Here is a 17,897-nt window from a genome sequence, read left to right as displayed (position 1 = left end):
TGGAATGTGCTCCCTGTGCCCAGGATGGAGCTGGGGGGAAAACAACTCCAGATTGCAGAGTGATTTAGGTTTGGGTGAGGAAAAGCAGCTGCTGTGAGCCACATCAGCATCTGTGCTTTGTGCATCTCCCCCACCACCACCACCTCTGGAATGCTGTCCATGACCTCTCCATTCCCTGGCATTCCTGCACATTCCCTGCTTAGTTGGGCTTTCCACCCCCACACCAACCAATCTCCTCCACTTCTCTCTGCTCAGACCATGCTCAGTCTCACAGAATCACACAATTCCAGGACAGACTGGGTTAAAAGGGACCTTAAAACCCATCATGGTTCCATCCCTGCCTTGGCCAGGGACACCTTCCCCTGTCCCAGGGTGCTCCAGCCTGGCCTTGGGCACTGCCAGGGATCCAGGAGCAGCCCCAGCTCCTCTGGGAATTCCATCCCAGCCCTCCCCACCCTCCCAGGGAACAATTCCCACATCCAACCCAAAGCTGCCCTCTGGCAGATTCAAACCATTGGAATACTGCAAGAAGTGCCCAACTTCAACAGCATCATCCAAATGTCACCCTCTTGACTGTAATTACAGCTCCCAGGATCATGTGCTTACCCAGGTTGTTGTGTGCTGGAGACATGGGGTTTGGTGATAAGTTTGGAGAACCTGAAAATCCAGAAGGGGTAATTATTGCTATGGAATCTGCACCAGGAAAAACATTCACAGGATCTGCAGGGCTGCCCAGGCTTGTTGGAGGGACAGCCCAGTGCTCACTGCAGGCTCATTTCTGACACTGCAGCTTCTCTCATGTTCACTGCTCCTTACAGGAGCTCTCAAATATCAACTTGCTGCCCCTTCACAGGGAATTCACTGGAGTTTAACCCATTAATGTCCCAAACTGAGCAGCACTTGGCTGTTTTGCTTTCAGGTATCATCCTGACAAACTCAGTTAGCTGGGCATTAAAGAGCTTGGGTGCACATTTGCCAGACAAAATAAAATTAAAACCATAAGACTTTATATCCTAAATCCTGCTGGGTTTGGGACAATGGAGTGTTGGATCAGGTTACACAGATCTGACCAAAAAGCTGTCAGAATTTAATCCTCCATCATGTAAATTTGCCACCAATTCTGGGCCTATATTTTCAGTATCTGCACTTGGATGTCCCATGGATACAGACAGATGGTGCAGCCCATTTTTACATTTCCTTTCACATCGTTCTGAGCTGGTTTCTTTAATTTTTTTTCTATAATCAAGGAAGTCCATGACATCTGAACATTAATGGGCTATTTGAACATAATATATGGATTATTTGAACATAAGTTAGGTACCCTCATTCCAAACCTGGCTACTACTTTTTGTGGCAATGAGAGAAAACCTGGACATTCAACTTCCTTTGGGACACAGCCACTAAATTAAAACCCCAAAGGCGACTCACCTGCATCCATGCTGGGGTTCATCTGGTGGTCACTGGTTTCTCCATCCTCACTCAGATAGCCTGGAGGAGGGGTCTCTGGAGGCACAAAACCATCACACTGTCAGTGCAACTGAAAAGTCGGGATTTTAGGCACCAAAAACATTCACTTTGTCATTCACAAGGAGCTCAAATTCTTTTTTATTACTTTTCTTTCTCAAGCTGCTGGAAGGAGGAGCCAGCACAGCCAGGGTGATATCCATATTTGTGAATAACAGAGGAGGGAGAAAACAAAAAAATCCGGATTTTCAGTCCCATGAAACTTTAAGCCACGGAGGCAGTTTTCTGTCCACATATTTCTCCTCTCCTGGAGTGCAGCTGCATAACTTGTCCATGCAAATAAGGTGTAAATTGCTTGTAAAATAGATACATAAATAGAAAAGCTCAATTCCATCAGAAACTTGGAGAGTTTTACTCAAAATGGCTGAATTTCATCCAAATCTCAAGCCAGTAAGGAAACATCCAGTTTAGGTTTCACAATAAACTGAGGTTGTACCACTGAATGCAGAGGCGAGTTTAAACCCAACAAAACAAAGCCATGAACATGCTGAGTGCCCCATTTGCAATTCCCAGCTGCTTCTGCACTCCGTAGCTCCGGAGGAACGCTGGAAAGGAAGATTGCCAGGTTGGGATGCCCAGGCAGGATCGCCTGTGCTCTCTGCCCCTTCCCTCTGCTCCCTGATGGAAGACACAAGGTACCTGGAATGTAGTTGCTCTGGGGCTCGATACCTGCAGGGAAGTTAGTGTTCTCTGGGATGGAGTGGCTGTAGTCATCCAGGGGCGGGAACTCGGCCGGGATCTCCGTGTGCCGGGGCACCAGCACCGGGGGCAGCACTGCCAGGGAAAACAGCGAGAAAGGCAGTGAGACAGCAGGAAACAGGAGAAACCAGGCTGGAGTGACACCTTCAAACACAGGGGCTCCTTAAGGGACAGGATTTGATGTTTGCCTCTGGAATAGCAGCAGCAGGTGAGGATGCTGTTTATTCCCAGCTGGGAATGGGATAGAGCTTATCTGAGCACATCTGGTCTCTCTGCCCCCTTCCAGCTCTGCTGGAAACACCATTCAAGAGATGGTGCACCCCATGATTCCCAAGGAATGAGTTTCCCATAGGATGGAGCAGGCAGGTGGGATTAGCATAAACATCCTGCCTGGCTCTGCAGATCTGTGCTGACATGCAGCAGAAGCTCCTGCAGCTCCAGATCAAAGTCTCTTCCAGAGGCAGGAGGAGACTCCAGAACAGGAAGCTGGGAGCTGTTCTTAGACCCAGCTCAAGTTTATCCTGAATTTAACCCCAGCAGTGAGGGATGCACAGAACACTGCTATGGTTCCTGCTGTGAGTTATGGCACACAATACACATTGGGAGCCTGCTCACTTGGATTTCATCAATTCCCAATGATCTTTTCCCCCTGAGTGCAGGTTCATAAATTATCCTACTACATAGAGGAAGGGATTATCACCAATAATAAACCCACTGTGCCTGGGAATGCCCCCAGAGATGGCTCCTGCTGCAGGAGAGGCTGAGCAGGGATCCCCTGGGAATGCCCTGGGAGATGGCCCCTGCTGCAGGAGAGGCTGAGCAGGGATCCCCTGGGAATGCCCTGGGAGATGGCCCCTGCTGCAGGAGAGGCTGAGCAGGGATCCCCTGGGAATGCCCTGGGAGATGGCCCCTGCTGCAGGAGAGGCTGAGCAGGGATCCCCTGGCAATGCCCCCAGAGATGGCCCCTGCTGCAGGAGAGGCTGAGCAGGGATCCCCTGGGAATGCCCCCAGAGATGGCCCCTGCTGCAGGAGAGGCAGGAGGGCAGGGCTGTGCTGTACCTGGGGTCTCCACTCTCTGGTAGTGGTAGGGGTTGACGCAGACCTCGTCCTTCTTCATGTTGAAGGCGAACTCGCACATCTCCATGGCGCGCAGCTCGTGGTGGCTGTGCAGGTCGGGCCAGCGCCACAGGCGGCAGTAGATGACGTGGGGGAGGCCCTTCCTGTGGGACACCTGCAGCCTTCCATCCAGGGACCTGCACACGAGCACACAGGCCTGTGAGCCTGCACTCACACCAGGACACAGGGCAGCTTCTGCCTGGCACAGTCACCAACACCTGGCACGGTCACCAGTACCCGGAGCTGCCAGGCTGCTGCTGGTGCCCATCCTCAGGGCAAGGATTTCACCCCAAAAGCAGTAAAACCCTGGAATCCCAGCCTGGTTTGGGTTGGAAGGGATCATCCAGTGATAAAGCTCATCTGGTGCCAGCCCTGCCATGGCAGGGACACCTTCCACTGTCCCAGGCTGCTCCAGGCCCCAGTGTCCAGCCTGGCCTTGGGCAGCTCCAGGGATCCAGGGGCAGCCCCAGCTGCTCTGGGAATTGCAGCCCAGCCCCTGCCCACTCTCACAGGGAACAATTCAGTCCCAGTATCTCATCTAAACCCTCTTGTAGTCTGAGGCCATTCACCGTGTCCTGTTCCTCCATCCCTTGTCCCAAGTCCCTCTCCAGCTCTCCTGGAGCCCCTTTAGGCCCTGGATGGAGCATCCTCAACAAATAGTATTTGTTTTATGCAACAGCTCTGCTCTGGATTCACTTTTGGATATCCGGATTTTTAAATTTTTTCTTTACTATTTTATGGTTGATGAGGAGGCAGAGACAAAAGCTACAGCCAGTAAGAAGAGGACAATTCAGTGGTACTGAAAACACTGACATTCCTAAACAAGCAGGGTTTGCACAGCTCTCAGCCAAATCTGCTGTGCTTGGAAAGGTGTTGCATCTTAAAATGTGTGTTAATAAACCTGGACTCTTAAAACACAGACAGGTGAATTTTCATTGTGACAGAATCAATATAGAGACCATTTATGTAAATTTACCTACTATGTCTATATAAAGTTCAGGAACCTTACAAACAAGCAAGATTTCCAGTTTTATTTCCAGGTTGCAGCTTGAAATCAAATATAGAGCTTTTACAGCATTGCTTATTTTTATTTTCACATCTACCCTGTGTCTCCTCCAGCTCATTTTTCAGCTAATCCCACCCTCACCCCAGAACAGCCTTTTCCTAGCAAACCTTCCCAGGAAGCAGGACAGGAGTTTTCAGCTCCTCTCCAGCAGAGCAAAAAGCTGGAGCAGGGTCTCCTCCACCCTGGATGAATGGGAGCTGCCCCCAGGCACTTCCTTTGAAGTCTAACCCTTCATTTCCCTTGCTTTTCCTAATGACCCAAATGAAACACTTCAGGGCTTTGGTGAAATGAAATATTTCTCTTTTTTAATTTGTCAAGGAGAGAGAAAAATAAAGAAAATTGAAATTTTACTCGGAATTATTTCCCCTGGTTCTTTGTGTTGGCAGGAGAGTCAGAAAAACAAAGTGAACCCAAAGCAAAGCACACAAACAATTATCCCAAAGAGGCTGGGCTCATCTTGGCTGCCCTAAGAGAGTTTTCCCAAAAGCTCCTCTGGCAGAGCTTGGTACCACACACACCTCTGCAAACACTGCTACAACAACAGGCAAGGCAAAGCACAACTGATTCCAGCCAAACTTGGGGAATATTCCTGGGGAATATTCAGTGGCTACACCTGAGCTTCTGGGAAAGCTGGGAATTCTGGTGTTGATTTCACTGGAGCCAAGACTGCAGTGATGTGACCTCAAAACTAACCAGGTTGGAAAAACTTTAAAAAAATACATATGAAAATATTAACTGAATTTAGCAAAAGGAGATGAGACAAGGAATAAACCAGGAGTGCTTCTCCATCCCCCTCACCTCTGCCTGCTTGGCAGCATTCCTTGCATCCAAGTGAGGAAAAAAGAGCAAAAAGAAGGCTCAGAGAGAATATTCCAAGTATCCCAGCAGTGGGAAGTGTTCCTCCTGCTCCCAGTCTCCAGCAGCTCGTGGACACTGTGGATTTGGGCTGAGCAGCGGAGGTGGGCATTAACACAAAATGTGTTTGACTTTGGGCTGATTTCCAAGGATGGGGCTCTCCCTGCATTCCCCAATAACAAACTCCCCAGTCAGATGGGGTGGAAAGGGCTCTTCCTGCCCCCACACAGGCTCTGCCCACAGCACAGACAGAGATGGAATTCCTGCACTCTTATCTGAGAGACTTTACATGACACAGCCATCTGGTTTATTTTCCAATCCAGCAACCTCCCCCCTCCCCTCCACAAGAGATAAGGTAAAAGGAATGATATTCCCAAAAGGCCTGGGGGTTCTTTGGGTTTTCCTGGTTGGGAAATCTCTCCTCAGGCTCCCCATGGAGGGGACAAACCAGCATCACCTGCACGCCCTTGGGAACGTGGCTGGGGAACAGGGCAGCTCCACTTCCTCCTGCTGTCCTGCCCCAACCCTCCAGGAGCATTTTCCTCAGCCCTCAAGGAGCTTCTTCTCCCAAGGAACAACTCCTGATGTGGCCGAGGTGGGGCAGGAGATGAGAGGAGCCAACACTGCTCTGGCAGGGGCAGCCCCAGGGTGACCCCAGCACATGTCCCATGAGCCATCCCATAATGGTCTCCAGGGCACGCACAACTTCTTCCCTCTCCTGGCCCTGTTCTGAAGCACAGGCTGATCCCAAAGGCTGATCCCAAAGCATCCCAGAGCTCAGCACATCCAGACTTCATTTCAATCAGCAGAATTTAACCCCAGATTTCCCTGGGGACACTGAACTGTTCCTCCCTTTTACCTTTCCTCCAACCAGCCTGGGCTGAGCAGCCCTCCCTGCACAACTGCCTTGACACATTTATTATTCCATACTATTTAACAAGATTGCTTTTGAAACTACCAAACATTTTTGGGCAAAATTTAGTACTGGATTTTTCTCTAAAAGCCAGCATGTTGCAATGTATTTGCAAGGGTTAGGCCATAGTGGGCAGCAGCCAGCCTGCTGCTAAGTTTGTTATCAAAACCCCAGCAATTTGTCAAAGCTATTAGAACAACAATTGTACTGAATTAAGAAAGAAGAGGCTGAGAAACCGAATACCAAGACCACAAAAACTAGAAAACAGAAGACTGAAACACCTGGACTATAACCAATCATCCACTCCAAGAAATACAAACAGCAAATGAGTGAACAAGACAAAGACACCAATCAACAAGTGTGCACTTAGTCAACTGTAAAATCTATAAATATATGTGTAATACAATCAATTAACAACTTCTACCTAATCATTTTAAACAGTTATACAAGAGTCCTACATTTCCCACAAAACCAACACGGTTTGTGCTTTGTCATCCAAGTATTCCTGCACTGCATGGAGTCCTTGAGAACCAAAACCCCCTCAGGCTGAGCACCTTTAGGATGGATCCATCCTTAAAAACCATTTCCTAGGGAAATGTACCACACCAAGCTGCCTCTCCAAGGCCAAAAGCTGCTCAAAGAGCAAAGGGCAACAGTGAGGCTTTAATGGCAAAACCAGGGAGGAGAGGGAATAAAATGACAGCAACATTGAAGATTTATTTTTAAACAATCTGTCTGAACTAAACAGGAGAATATTGCACAACCTGAATTTGATTTCCAGGCCTGATTGGGGTTTTTTTCCTGCTTGTTTGGGGTTTGTTGTTGTTGGGGTTTTTCTGTTGGGTTTGTTTTGTGGTTGCTTTTTTTAACTGTATTTAATTTGTAAGATCCTGGATTGCGAAAGACAAAAAACCCACCCCACGTTCTGAAAGGTTTTGGTCATTTTATTTGTTCCTCTTTGAGCATTTAGCAGCTATCTTTAGATGGATACTGAAACTCTTCCTCGCAGCCATTCTCCTGCTGTAAAAGCAAAGCTGAAATTAGGGGTGCAAAAACCAGGAAGGAAAATCACCTAGATCACTTTTAAGGAAACTGATCTAAGCAATCAAATAGTTTCACCCAGGTTGGAAAAATTCAGATTTACTCCATTAGAGATCCAATCCCTTCCCTTCCCCATCAGTTTCATATCCCTGTCATTAACCTTGCAAGAGAGCAAAATGCCTGAAAAATTCAAGTATCCAGCAACACCAACGTGTGCAAAAAAAAAAAAAAGGAAAAAAAGAAAAACCATCAGGAAGAAAAAGTGAAATTATTCACTTTAAAAACCACGAGCAGGAGCTGGTTTTTAAACCCATGACTAGTAAGTTGCCAGTTGCTCTAAAATTCACCAAGAACTGTGGCCACAGGCTGTGATTTTCTCCTGAACACAGAACATGGTAAGTAGTTCCTTACTGGCCCTGCATCTGGGCTGCAGCAGGGAAATTAGCATTTATTCCTGTAGCAGAATCTGGCTGTTGTGTGCAGAGCTCTGCAATATCCACAGAGCTTCACTGAGCACTTGGAGAAAATCTCAACTTTCCCTCAACAGCGGCCAAATCAACAAGAGGGAATAAAAAAATGACCCACACAGCACATTTGTAACTCCAGAGCTGATCCTTTGCCATCTCTTTCCCCTCAATTTGCTCAGCATCGCTGAATTTTCCAATTTCTGGGGCACTTCTAACAGTGCTGTCATTCAAAGCCTGGAAAAAGAAGTTCCCTGTGTCAAGCTGAGGTTTGCAATGTGCTGCCAGAGAGGAAACTAATAATTAACACTCCTGTTTAAAATTTATAGAAGATTAAAATAATTAATAAATGTAATTTTCAGCATATGTCTATGGAGAGGGGAAGTTTTTATAACCTCAAAATGAATGGAGTTAAAGGATTTTCCCAAAAGAGTTTGTGGCAGAGCCAAGATGAGGAGAGAAGAGCGAATCTCTCCCTCAATACTCTCAATGATCACCCCTGTTTTGTGCTGGTAAATCTCTCATCTGGTTCTTTCTTCCCACTAAAATCCTCTTTTGGATTTGGAAGGAAACCACAGATCCTTTACAAAACAACCCACAGCACCAGCTAAAGGGAAATTCATCTTTTCTTCTGGTGCTGCACAATTCCTCTGCTCGAGTCTCATTTGCTCTGGGTCTGCAAAGGAGCTGATAATTACCAAAATCTTTTGTGTGAATGGATTTTACCTGCCCATTTCCATCCCAGTCTTTGCAGCCTCCCCTTCCCCCTCTCCAGAGCTGAAGAACTGCAGCCCTGGGAGTTGATGTCAGGATCAGATTATGACAGCATGAGTCATTTATTAAGATTCCAGTAAGCTCTTTAGCAGGTGCCTTGAGACCGTATTTTTCAGAGTCTAATTTCACATTCAGACATAAGTACATTTTATTGGTTTACCATAAACTCTCTGCCCATTGTTGCTGCTCCACAGAGCCTTGTCCCCCTTCCAATCTCAGTTTAATTCATATTTCTTTGAAGCTATGGAGAGATCTCATTTTCTCCTATATCACCAACTGTTTTTTCTCCTGTATTTTTCACTGATGTCTGTTATTTACACCCCTTCTGTTTCTGCCCCAGCTACAGGATATTGGTTGGTGGCTACCAAACCCAGCTCCCTCTCCTCTATTTTTAGCCATTTTGTAATTTTATGCCCCTCTATTTCTTTCAGCTCCTCCTTTTCCTGATAGCTGGGAGCACAGCAAACAAATAAGATACCCCAGAGACCCAAGCACACACCCTCCCACCCCAGAAAGGACAGAATATATCCTAATGCTTAATTAAGGCTTAATCACAAATCCACTTCCAAACTTCCTACTAAACATTCCAATATTTCTGCCTTTTCTCCATAGAAAATAAGGGGTGAAGTGGAATTTGAGGTTGTGTTTCTGAAGGTATTGCATGCCTGGTACCTCTAAATGTGAAACCCAGTTTTTCTAAGCAGTCCTGGTCCTTTTATTTATTTCAGCAAAGTTTATTGGCCCAAATCTGTGTCAGACTCACTGAAATTTATTTGTGCTTGAGCCTTAAGGGTGCAGGGAGTGGACCCAGGAGAGGTTTCTGAACGTGCTTTTTTGAAAAGTCATTTATCAGAGCTCGTCATTCCTTCCCAGAATCCTGTCTTTAACTCCAGAGCTGAAATCCAAAAGCCAGCACTCTTTCATCCAAGCAAAGCAGCAACTTCCCCTCTCCCAGGAGACTCCAGGCATCCTGATGGGGCCGTGGGCTTGCATGGGCAGGGCACTTTCAGGAGGAGAAAAGGGATGGATGGAAATGCCAAGGAAATTCAGATCATCTTCCGTAACCCAGAGTGCATCCACAACAAAAGCATTTCAAGGAGACTGAATTACTGGAGCACATGGCAATCAAAAAGAAGAAAAATGCAAAAAAAGCTGCTGTAAAGCTCAGTTATTCTGTCAGCCTCCATGGTACTTACACTGATTTACATTTAATATCCAGTTTCTACGTGCATCTTCTTGATGCTGTAGAGAAAAAAAACACTCCTATTTTCACTGAAATCAAGAGAGTTCTGCAAATCAGTATCAGCTGTTGACATAGCCCAGATAAACCAGAGCAAGAGAACCCAGGAAAGAAAGGAAAAAGAAACTTGTGCTGCACAGTGCTTGGACAGAAGCCTCACACCAAGAACTGCTGCCCCAAATATGTGTGTGCTAACAAAAGCAACAGGGATTATCTGAGGGAGGGGGGAAAATGACAGTTTTAAGACCTTGGCCTCCCCCTCACAATATACACAATTCCCAGTGCCTTCAACAGAACCTTCATATAAATACCAGAGTCGGAACTGGCTCCTCAGACAATGTTTGTGCATTCTATCAAGTTGGGGCATAGCCAACATTTCTTATGGAAACATTTCTGGTGGTCCTGGACAAAGAACATGTTTACTTTATAGCAGATATAGCTAAAAATACATTGTGCTCCAGCCTCCAATTATCTTGTTTGGAATAGTTTGAGGCTGCTCAAGGCTCGTTGCTGTTATTTTCTTTATAATACAGTGAAGATGTTGCTGCTTTTCCTGTAATTTGAAAAGCAGCTATTTGCAGGTTTGCCCATCTGTGTTTGGACCTCCCCCACACGGATAATGAGATCCAGGGTGAAATTTTCCAGAGTGCCCATCTCCCATTTTCAAAAGCAACTTAAGGCAGAGATCAATGCTCTGCTGGAATTACAGAGGCCTTTCAAGTCTTCCCTTAATCCCACTGGCTCTGTGCTCTATTGCTTTTCAAGCTGGCTTAGCAGCCACTCACAGATGTAATTATTTGCACAACCAGTAGCAATTAACAGCACACCACAAACAAGGGGACCTGGTCCCACAGACTTCCTCCAGCTCCTCCCCAGGGATGTCCTCTGGGATCCAGCCCCACGTGAGGGGACCTGGTCTCCTTTAAATAAAACCCAGCTTGCTTGCAAAAATCTTCCTGGGTTCCTTATAGGCTCTCCCCTCTTCCCAAGGAATTATTTACCCAGCTCTGTATTCCAGAGGAGCTTTCCCAGCTCCAGTGAATCAGTTGTGGGTGAATCACTTCCCATGTGCTTCATCCCAGAGCAATTCCCACAGGCTTCCCCCTAATCCCGATGACACAGAGCGACCCAAACAAACCCTGGAGTTTCCACCAGGAGTTTCCACCAGGAGTTAACCAAGGTGTGTGCTGAGGTGAAAAGGGTACTGGAAGCAGGCTCTGTTAATTTTACAACTCTGAGTTGCTCTGTTGTGAGTCACCAGCCATGCAGGAGCAATCCAGCCCCAAAAGCCAGCCCAAAAGCATGGGGAGTGCTGCAGATTTCAGATGGAGCTGCTCATGAAAAGCTCACACAAGTTAATATTGAACAGTCCCTTCTGTTGGTAATTGCCAGTGAAATCAATGTTGGCTGTGTTTGCAGGAAGCATTTTGGAAACTCCTCTGTCTCATAATCAGCTTTTACAGCACCTCTGAGGAGGCTGAGGGCAGGCAGGAGGTGCTGCTGCTTTTGGGGTTATTACACTGATCTATTCTTACAACAAGAAAAATGGGTTCTTTGGATCAGAGAGGTGGAAGAAGCTTCAGCTGAAATATTTTTCCCCCACCTCAAACTCTCAGCAGCAAAAAGGAAGCTGTGTATGGGGCCTACCTGAAAGGTTCCTTTCTTCCTGTGACTCTCCTGAGCAGGGGCAAGGGCTGTTTTCACTCACAGAAGTCACTCCCTCAGCCACCCCCTCCAGCCAAGATAATTATCTTATTCATGGAAGCCAAATTCTGCCTCCCTAAATTACAGATTATGTTTAAAAAACACTGAAAAACTTGGAGAAAAGGAGGGGGAAGAGTATCTTATCTCCCCCATGCTGCAGGACACAAGGAGTTCTCTGCTTGCCAGAAATGTGATTTTTCCAAGGTGCTGCTGTCTGGATGCAGCATTTCCCTCTGTCCTGGCTCTTCCCTGCCCTGGTGCTCCTGCAGCAATGATGTCCAAGTCCAAAGCTGAGCTCTGACTAATGCAGGATGTGTGGGAGAGCAGCTCCATGAATAAGAGCTCTCCACAGCACCAGGATCACGCAAAGTCAGTCACTCTTATCACCCAAACAGGATCTGCAGCGTGTGTGTGCACAGGGGCCTTCCTGCTCCTGGAAATCCAGCTGGGGTGACACAAAATGCAGCAGGAAAAAGCAAGTGGCTAAAATCAACATAAACAAATGCCTTATTTTCATGTAAATGTCAGCAGTAATAAAAGCTTGAGGCAAGAAGTGATTAAAGAACAGTCCAGAAAAAAACCCCAGCATGAAAACAGGTCACCTTTCAACCACCACAGGATGCAGAACTGTTCCCAAATGAGATGTTTTTCAAAAGTTTTCCATGAGGTGTCCACTACGAACAGCTGAAAATATCAACTGCATCCAAACTCACATTTAAGGAACAGAGAGCCATTTCAGGTCCCTTTCCTGCAGTCAGCTCCCCCTTCCCCCCTCCAAACTCCAAAGAATATTTGATATTCACGTCCTGGGAACCTCACTAGATAAATGCTTAAACATTGAGCTTAAACCAGGTCTGGAGCTTGCCAAGGAGAGAGAATGAGGAGAGAAGCAGACTCACAGGTAAATATTAGTTTGTACTTGAAAAAGCCAGAGCACATTTTAAAGCTGCTTTTGATTTTCACGCCAACCTCTGTCAGCCACTGGAAGGCCAAGGTGTCATGGAGGGACAAGCACCTGGCAGCTGCTCTGGGGGGACAGTGACACAGGCAGGCAGATGATGGAAAGCAGCCAGCAGAATTCCAGGAAGAAGGGATGGTTTTCTTCCTCATTTCCTTGCTGGCCCCTCTTGGCAGGTGCCAGGCACACAGGGGCGGGCTGGGCTGTGCAGGGGCTTCTGGCACTCCCCAGAGGGGCAGGGAATGCTCTTTGGGAATGCCCCACACAGCCCTCACACCTTCCTGGGCAATAATTCTGGATAAAGCCTGGAAGTTCTTTGGAGAGACCCCTCCTGTGCTGTCCTGCAGCAGCCCAACATCCTCTGCTGTGCCCGGAATGGGAATCCAGAGAAGACAAAACAATTCCCAGCTCTTTCAAACCCTTCAGTGTTTTCAGCATTCTCCAAGTGCACAAATAGATGTGTCCATCTGTGTGGTGCAGCCAGGATGAGAGGGACACCAGAACCCTGTGTGGCAGCCAACACCAACATCCCAGCACTCTGATGGCACCACGAGACCACCACTGCTCGCTCCAAATCAGGCTCTGGGGGAACTTCTGAGCAAGCCATAATCACTGTGCAGATGAAATGCAGACAGGAGGCCCAGGAACACCACCCAGCTCCTCCAAACCAACACGATGAGGCCACTGAGGGGGTAAGGCTCAATTATGGCCTTTTTCTGTCTCCTCTGGAGCAGCAAAATGCACTTGCTGGGTGCCTGGGTCAGCAGTGACTCAGAGGGCAGAGGGCTTTCCATTGAATCATCCACACGGTTTGAAGCACCCTCCAGGTTCTGTTGGTGGGAGATGTCTCACTCCCTACACCTTCCCTAAACACTGCCCAGGCTGTCCAGGGCAGGAGAGTCAGGACACAGCACAGACCAAGGCTGCTAAAGAGCAGGAACGCTCTGGGAATACCTGGATGCTGCAAAGAGGAATAATGGCAAACACAGATGGAGCAGCACTGCTCACTCTCACAGCATGTGAGCACGGACAGAAACTACACAAAGATAGGGAAACAATGGGATAAGTCACAAATATTTGACTTCACAAGTCAAGACAGTTTTCTTTCCCCTCCCCTCGTGACTAAGCCTTTGGTCCACACACCCACTCCATCCTCAAAAAAACAACTCTGTGAAACAAATGTGATTGCTCTAAAATACACAGAGGCAGTGACCAACCACCCTCCCCCTCACAGCACTCAGCCTATTTACTAAGAGTCTGCTCTGTTTGTAACAGGATCCAACTCCCCCTCTCAATGAGACATTAAACACCAGCAAGTCCAACTCCTTATCCCATTCCCAAACCTCCACCTCTGCAGATATCCTTCTCCCAGATGAACTTGCTGCAGTCACTCCTAGCTGCTTCCAGGGGAAGGACACTGCAGTGCCCAGGGTGCCAGCTGATCCCAAACCAGCCCTCAAATCCATGCCAAGGCCTGTGCCAGGTGCTCTCCCCTACAGGAGAGCACTGGCAGCTCCCTGCTCTGCATTCCAGCACCCCTGAACACCTGGGCTCAAGCTCTGTGCCTTAATGGGTTAAACTGGCAGAGAGGAGATTTGGATTCAACATAAGGAAGGAATTCCTGGCTGGGAGGGTGGGCAGGCCCTGGCACAGGTGCCCAGAGCAGCTGTGGCTGCCCCTGGATCCCTGGCAGTGCCCAAGGCCAGCCTGGACAGGGTTAGAGCAGCCTGGGACAGTGGAAGGTGTCCCTGCCATGGCAGGCATGCAATGGGGTGGGATTTAAGGTCCCTTCCCATCCAAACCTTTCTGCTGTTCTCTGATTCTGCACCTCACCTGTGTTGTGTCTCTCTGTGCTGCCCCAGCAGGGCTGGGGAATGGCAAAGCCACTGCCTGCACCTGCAGCCAGAACCCCCAGGTTCAGCCCCATCCTGGCACAGACTTGCTGCACCAAACCTTACTCTAGAAACTACTCACCATCCAGACCCACTGCTCCAGACCACCCCTAGCAGCCTTCCCAGCCATTTTCTGTTTGATAAATTTTCTTATACAAAAGTTAAAGAAAAAAAGCTACCAAAAGTCCAAACCTCTGAAGCAAGTGAAGATCTACCCCTTCTTTTTCCTTTTAGCAATCAAAACAACTTGCCTGTCCTTATGTCATCCCAACTAATCTCTTCCTCCTCTCTGGCACATCAGATAAATATCTTGTTCCTCCAAGCCATCAGAAAACACAGCTGCTAAAATTATCACTGTGACCCATCAATCACCCTCCTCTCTCACATTGTCCCATATCTTCTCAGAGGTATTAAGTTCAAACCCTTGTCCTTAAGGCACTCCAGCCCTCTTTTATAACACACTTGAGAGCTCATCCCACCAGCAGCCTGTCCCAAACTCCATGTCCAGACTGGACATCCCCCACATGCTTCTCTTTGGCTTCTCCTCCCTCCCACCTGGGCCCCTCTCCCTGCCTTTGGCAGCTCTCAGCATTACAGTGTGTAGAAATTCCTTCCAGCCCTGAGGAGATGGAAGGATGATCCTTCACCATCTCGTTTCCTTGGGAAGTCTGATTAAAAACTGAGAGCACCAACCAGGATCAGCACCATGCAAGCAGACAAAAAGGTTTGCAGGGAGCAGAAAGTGCAAAATTATTGAAGTAATTAATACAGCCTGTGGTTACAGTTTCCCCTGGATATTCCCAGGAGTGCTGCCTTGCATCTCTGAGCCTGCCAGCTTCTCAGTACAGGGACAGTCTGTATTTTTCCCCCTCTTCTAAAGCAATAAGCACGTTCTTGGCAGCTAAATTATTAATAAGGAACAAATGGTAATTGATTTATAGATGAGCCTGAAAAAAAGGATTTGTCTTCTTCAGTCTTTTAAGTCACCATGCCCACACAGCTTTGTGCTGGTTCTGTCCCCTCCAAAATGTCCCACCCAGACCTGTAATGCAGCACATCTAGCTCCAAATGATCTGTGGTTATGTGACCCCTTCACCTCTGCTGTATCTGACCACTGACCAGATATTGCACAACAGAAACAAAGTGCTCATTGTTCCTCCTGTCTCCCTCTCTTCTCAGCCGGCAAGAAAAAGCTTAACTGGATTAGTTCTTAAGATTTTATTTTTATCCATTGTGAGCTTGTGAGAAAAAAAATACTCATGGAAAAGATGAGTTTTGAATTCAGGCTTTGAATATGCTGAGCTTGGGGAATTAGCTCTCAGTGCTGGTGGAAAGTTCCACAGTTCTGGCCCAGGACTTCACACCAGAAGTCTCCATCCCGCTCCTCAGAGCACGACTTTCTCACATTTCAGCTCCTGCACTTGCAACATCAATCTGCACTCTGGTTCTGCTGCCCGACCTGGGGATCTCCGGGAAGGTCTTCCCCGGCAGGAGGGAGGAGAGCAGCTCCTCCTCAGGCTGCTGTTTGCTGTAATTGCACACACCCTCCCCTGCTTTCACAGCATTCCCCACAACTTGTTTGGCACCCAGGACTGAGCAGCAGCCAGCCTGCCACAAACTCAACCTTTCTGAGGCAGAGCCGTGGCGTTACTGAAAGCAACCCAAAGTTTGTTTCTAGAAACATTATGGAGATGACATGCAAAACACACAGCACTGCTGCTGAAAGGCTGGCTGAATCCCAAACAATGGCAGCTCTTCCATGAGGCAAAAACAGACCTTCAAAGGCTTGTGGGCAAATATACTGTCACTGAATATTTTGTCATGGAAGCAAGAGCCTAAAAATACACCAGGAGCAGATAATGCAGTGAGACAGCGCGGGCACATCCTGCCTGCGCTCTGCCAACAGCCCCGTGTGAGCCGGCACCGCTGGGCACAGCAGGGCAAAAATGGGACAGGGGCTTGTCACCAACTGCTCCTCCACCAGAGCCCCTGAGCCTGCAGCCTCCACCAGAGCCCCTGATCCTGCAGCCTCCATCCCAGGGCCCCCTGCTCATCCTGCAGCCTCCATCCCAGAGCCCCCTGATCCTGAGGCCTCCATCCCAGGGCCCCCTGCTCATCCTGCAGCCTCCATCCCAGGGCCCCTGAGCCTGCAGCCTCCATCCCAGAGCCCCTGATCCTGAGGCCTCCATCCCAGAGCCCCCTGCTCATCCTGCAGCCTCCCTCAGAGCCCCTGATCCTGCAGCCTCCATCAGAGCCCCCTGCTCCTGAGGCCTCCATCAGAGCCCCCTGCTCATCCTGCAGCCTCCATCAGAGCCCCCTGCTCCTGAGGCCTCCATCCCAGAGCCCTGTGCTCCTGAGGCCTCCATCCCAGAGCCCTGTGCTCCTCACCCCACAAATCCCTCTCTGTTTGGGAACAGTGGTGGGAAGCTCTGGTGGGAGCGTGGCTGGGCTGTCTCAGGAATTGGGAGAGGTGAGGAAGTTGCACTTTGGGCTCCCATCTCTGCCCCATCTTTGCACCATGTCCTGCCCAGAGCAGGAGACCCAGCCTGGGGATGTGCTGTTTCACCACGGGGTTGTAATGCTGAAAATACTTCTCCTCCTCCTCCTCCTCCTCCTCCTCCCTGCCAGGGAAGAGCTGTTGGTATCTCCTTTCTCTCAGCACAAATCAAAGATAAAACATGAGTGCCCCGGGTAACTGGAATACATCACATTCTGCATTCCTTGCTCCCATTTGCAATATTTGGGCTTGAAGGGGAAAATATTTTGTTTAGCATAAATGAGAGAATGGTAAAAGCCACACCAGATAGAAAAAAGTGAGGCTCTGGGGACACAGCTCTCCAACAGAGCAAAGTGAGATGAATTTCTTGTTCTAGCACATAAAGCTTAGCTGGATTTGGTAATTAAACCCAAGTTCTCAGAATCTTCAGGTGCTTTTTAAGTGTTTTATCCTTATCAAAATTGTCCCCATTGCTCTCAATGCTTTTCTGCAAATACAAGTGGCAGCTCCTTGCTGTGCAAGCGTGCAAGGACTCTGGAGACACTCCAGGAGTTCCAACAGCACAAAAACAGATGTCAAAACTCCAAATCATCAACGCAGTTATGCATAACAGTTCCCAAACCAAAAAGGCCTGAAGGAGCCTCGGGCAGAAGCCAGGAGCGTTGAGACACTTTAATGTGTGCTCAGGAGCTCCCTGTGCCCAGAGCTATGGAAAGCTCCCAGGTGGAAGAGGGTGTCCAGCCAGGCACACAAGAGCAGCCTCCCCAAACCTGCCCGGTTTGTTTCCCTGCTCAGCTGAACCTGTGTGCGCTCATTTGCACACGGAATGAATTCAGCAAATTCCATCCCACCCTTCACACCCCGGCTCTTGAGGATGCCCATTGTTTTATGGCAGCACACACTAATCCCCTAAACCCCAACACCAAATATCGGGGCCAATACACAGGCAGCAGGGAAGAGAAAGTGCCTGAGCCAGGATTTGCATTTCCAGCAGGATGAGCAGGTAAATGAGACGGACAGACAGGAAGGAGCAGTTATCCCAGGAGCAGCTCCTGGCTACCGGCTGTGAGTGGCTTCGTGGGGAAAAGAAATCAGAAACATCCCCATCCCATTCCTCCTGCAGCAATTAATCAGATTTCACTTTCAAAACATGG

At 48.3% G+C, this 17,897-nt stretch overlaps 1 protein-coding gene across 2 annotated transcripts in view; it reads right to left on the bottom strand.

Annotated features, from left to right (window-relative positions):
- Positions 1–17,897, bottom strand: part of SMAD3 (SMAD family member 3) — a 68,893-nt gene that overhangs the window by 15,730 nt on the left and 35,266 nt on the right. The window contains exons 2-5 of one of the 2 annotated variants that reach the window (XM_036389750.1): positions 3,283–3,476; positions 2,164–2,298; positions 1,429–1,503; positions 607–657 (exon numbers count right to left, since the gene is read on the bottom strand). In XM_036389750.1, coding sequence (XP_036245643.1) covers positions 607–657; positions 1,429–1,503; positions 2,164–2,298; positions 3,283–3,476 — 455 coding nt within the window. The remainder of the gene's footprint in view (positions 1–606; positions 658–1,428; positions 1,504–2,163; positions 2,299–3,282; positions 3,477–17,897) is intronic. The other variant, XM_036389751.1, reaches the window with a different exon arrangement.

Source organism: Molothrus ater, chromosome 13 (genome assembly GCF_012460135.2).
Source record: "Molothrus ater isolate BHLD 08-10-18 breed brown headed cowbird chromosome 13, BPBGC_Mater_1.1, whole genome shotgun sequence".
NCBI classification, from domain to species: Eukaryota; Metazoa; Chordata; class Aves; order Passeriformes; family Icteridae; genus Molothrus; species Molothrus ater.
The sequence above is the reverse complement of the archived record's forward strand: the minus strand, read 5'-3'. Positions and strand labels throughout refer to the sequence as shown.